Below are 2,564 nucleotides of genomic sequence, written 5' to 3' on the forward strand. Positions count from 1 at the left end.
GGCGCAGGTAAACGACTGATCTTTCGGACTTTTATAGCAAAAGCTTTCAGTTGATTACACTCGCAGTGTGGCTCAATTCCGACGAGTCATTGGGTTTTCCCGAATTTTTTTAAACTGCCTAAAAAAGTGATTTTTTTTCAAATTGAGCAGACCGATGTATAAAAATGCATAACTCCTACCCTCGTGCATGTAGGAACCGCCAAGATGATTTATAAAAAAGCCTTAGGTTAAAATGCGCAAAGTTTCCGTTCAGCTCGAACTCGCCACTGGAGTTTAGGGAGATTTCTGCCCAATTCAACACACATTTACACGAACATTAACAGATGAATGAGACGATTCTTTCCATCAATCACGCCTTGTTAAATAACCGTGCCAAGCACGACCGCTTTGGTAAACTTGAAAATCGATTGTTCTTTGCGCCGGTCCACCAAGGCACCAACTCGTGCAGAACCGAATCAACTAAGCACTCACCTGTCGTAACATATTGTTGCCAGTGGAGGAAGACGAGGAGTTCTTGGGAGGCTCCACCATCTGCCCCCTGTTGCTCATCAGGCGCGCATTGCTCCTGCTATCCATCCGCACCCCATGGTCGTCGTCCTGCTGATTCAACAGCTCCTTCAGAATGCGATCGCGATTCCCGTCCTGCTGATCGTTCATATGGCTGCTGTTCGCATTGGCCGTTGGAGGATTGGTCAGCAGCACCCGGAGCCTGCACAAACAATCCACCCGATCATTAAGGCGATGCTGGCAAGCAGCCGATCAGAGCGCTACCTTTGAGGCCCTGGATGGTTGCTCGGCTCATCTAGTGCTTTGGTATCTTTCTGCTCATCAACCGGATAAACTGGCTGTTCGGAAAAGTCCTCCATGAGACCCAACAGCATGTAGTTGCTCGGTTGGCTCTGCTGTCCCTGATTGGCGGTGATTGGCTGTCCTGGACTGGCCATCGTCGTGTAATGCGTCATCGGACTTTGGACTACAGTAGGCGCATTGCTGTACGATGGATTACTTGGTGGCCTGTTTAGGAATTATATTGTTCGAGTTAGTCGGGGCGGGAGCGAAAGAGAAGTTATCATGTTGGAAAATCGTTCACACTGATGATGGTACAAAACCAGTTTTTTTGACTCTTTCTTCCATAGAAAGTCGCAAAGATCAGGACAATAACACAAGAAAAACGAGCAAATTACCTGGGCGTTGGTGTCGAAACCGGAGTTAGACTCTGCCTAGAGTTCGGCCTAGCAGTTTCAGGCCAGGGCGGCTCCAAGTCCCACGTTGTGGTGGGGAAATCCAATGAAGGAAAATCGTTGTCCAGAAATTCCGTGGGGAAATTCGTGCCGGATGAAGCTGTCTGGATCAGACTCGCCGTGGACGCTGAGGAGGAAGGAGGCCCGGAATCGCCAATGGAAGGGGGGCCATTGCGAGTGGGGGTTCCGACTCCATTCACTATGCTGTTCATCAGGGGTCCCCCAATTCCCCCACCTGGATCCAAAGTGTCGTTGTCACTGAAAAAAACAAGCGTTTAGTCTACCAAATGGTTGGGGGCACTTGATTGGACACAGCTGAAAAAAACCCTGATATTTGAGATGTTTGTCCATTTGCAACTGAGAAAATGCGTGTTTTCCGGCTATGGTTTTATCGCTTGAAGACTTCGAGTTGATCATCGGCCATGTTGGGACACTCGTATTTCATTCAAGTTGAACAGCCAGTGAGTTTAACTTAAAAAGTGATTTTTGAAGCTGGAAAATCCTGTGGGGGTCTGTAAAAGTTCAAAACTCCCTCTCTGCCACAGATGAAAATGCAAAATTGGGCGTTCATCGAAGAAGCCTTGAGTTTAGAACACGGAAAGTTTCATTCCATTCTTATAACCGGTTGATTTTGCAAAAGCTTCAACCTTTACCTCAAAAAGAAAACTTTCAAAATTGCGCCGACTCGTCGCCAAAAAATAACTTCTCAGTTTGATTTGCGAAATTGCTGACATTGTGGGCATTCGCAGAAAAAGTGAGTTGACCGTGGGAGAAGTTTCACTCATTTACAACGCGTCACTGAGTTTTTCAAACATTTTCAACTTTACATTGAAGTATCTTTTTAACTGGCAAAGATAATCGGTTAAAAGTTGGAAAATTTACTGAAAAAGCCTTTGATCTTAACATGTGCAAATAGAAAATCAACTGCGGCAAGCCATTGAGTTTTGCAAATTTTTCCTTAAAAAATATTTTTTTTTCAAAGAAACGTTTTTATTAAAAATCCGTATGAGGCAGCCATCTGTTCAGAATTTTATAACTTCTTCCTAACAAAATAACACCCTTGAATTCAATGGATACCAAACTTGACTCTATTTCAACTGTCCGCTGAGTTTTGCGGCTTTTGTTAAATTTACTTTAAAAAGTGATGTTCTTCAATTGAGGAAGCGTATTTTTAAAAACCGATAATTCTAACCCTGGAGCATATAAAACAACGAGTTTTTGGAAACTTATAGAAAGAGCCTTGAGTTCGACGCATACAAAGCATCAGTTAATTGCTACGCTCCATTGAGTTTTGCGGACCTTTTAAACTTTACCTCAAAAAGT

The 2,564-nt window shown here is 44.1% G+C and overlaps 1 protein-coding gene across 1 annotated transcript; it reads right to left on the reverse strand.

The window, feature by feature from the left end:
• Nucleotides 1–444: 444 nt before the first annotated feature.
• On the reverse strand, nt 445–1,535 carry LOC125502358. Its single transcript, XM_048665362.1, has 3 exons — nt 1,185–1,535; nt 772–1,014; nt 445–709 (listed from the first exon to the last, which is right to left on the reverse strand). The coding sequence occupies exons 1-3, from the start codon at nt 1,451–1,453 to the stop codon at nt 460–462; spliced, it is 762 nt and encodes a 253-aa protein (XP_048521319.1). The 5' UTR covers nt 1,454–1,535; the 3' UTR covers nt 445–459.
• Between the last annotated feature and the right edge of the window lie 1,029 nt (nt 1,536–2,564).

The sequence above is a fragment of the Dendroctonus ponderosae genome, unplaced genomic scaffold (genome assembly GCF_020466585.1).
Source record: "Dendroctonus ponderosae isolate FM_Combo_2020 unplaced genomic scaffold, Dpon_F_20191213v2 Dpon_F_20191213_326, whole genome shotgun sequence".
Classification (NCBI taxonomy): domain Eukaryota; kingdom Metazoa; phylum Arthropoda; class Insecta; order Coleoptera; family Curculionidae; genus Dendroctonus; species Dendroctonus ponderosae.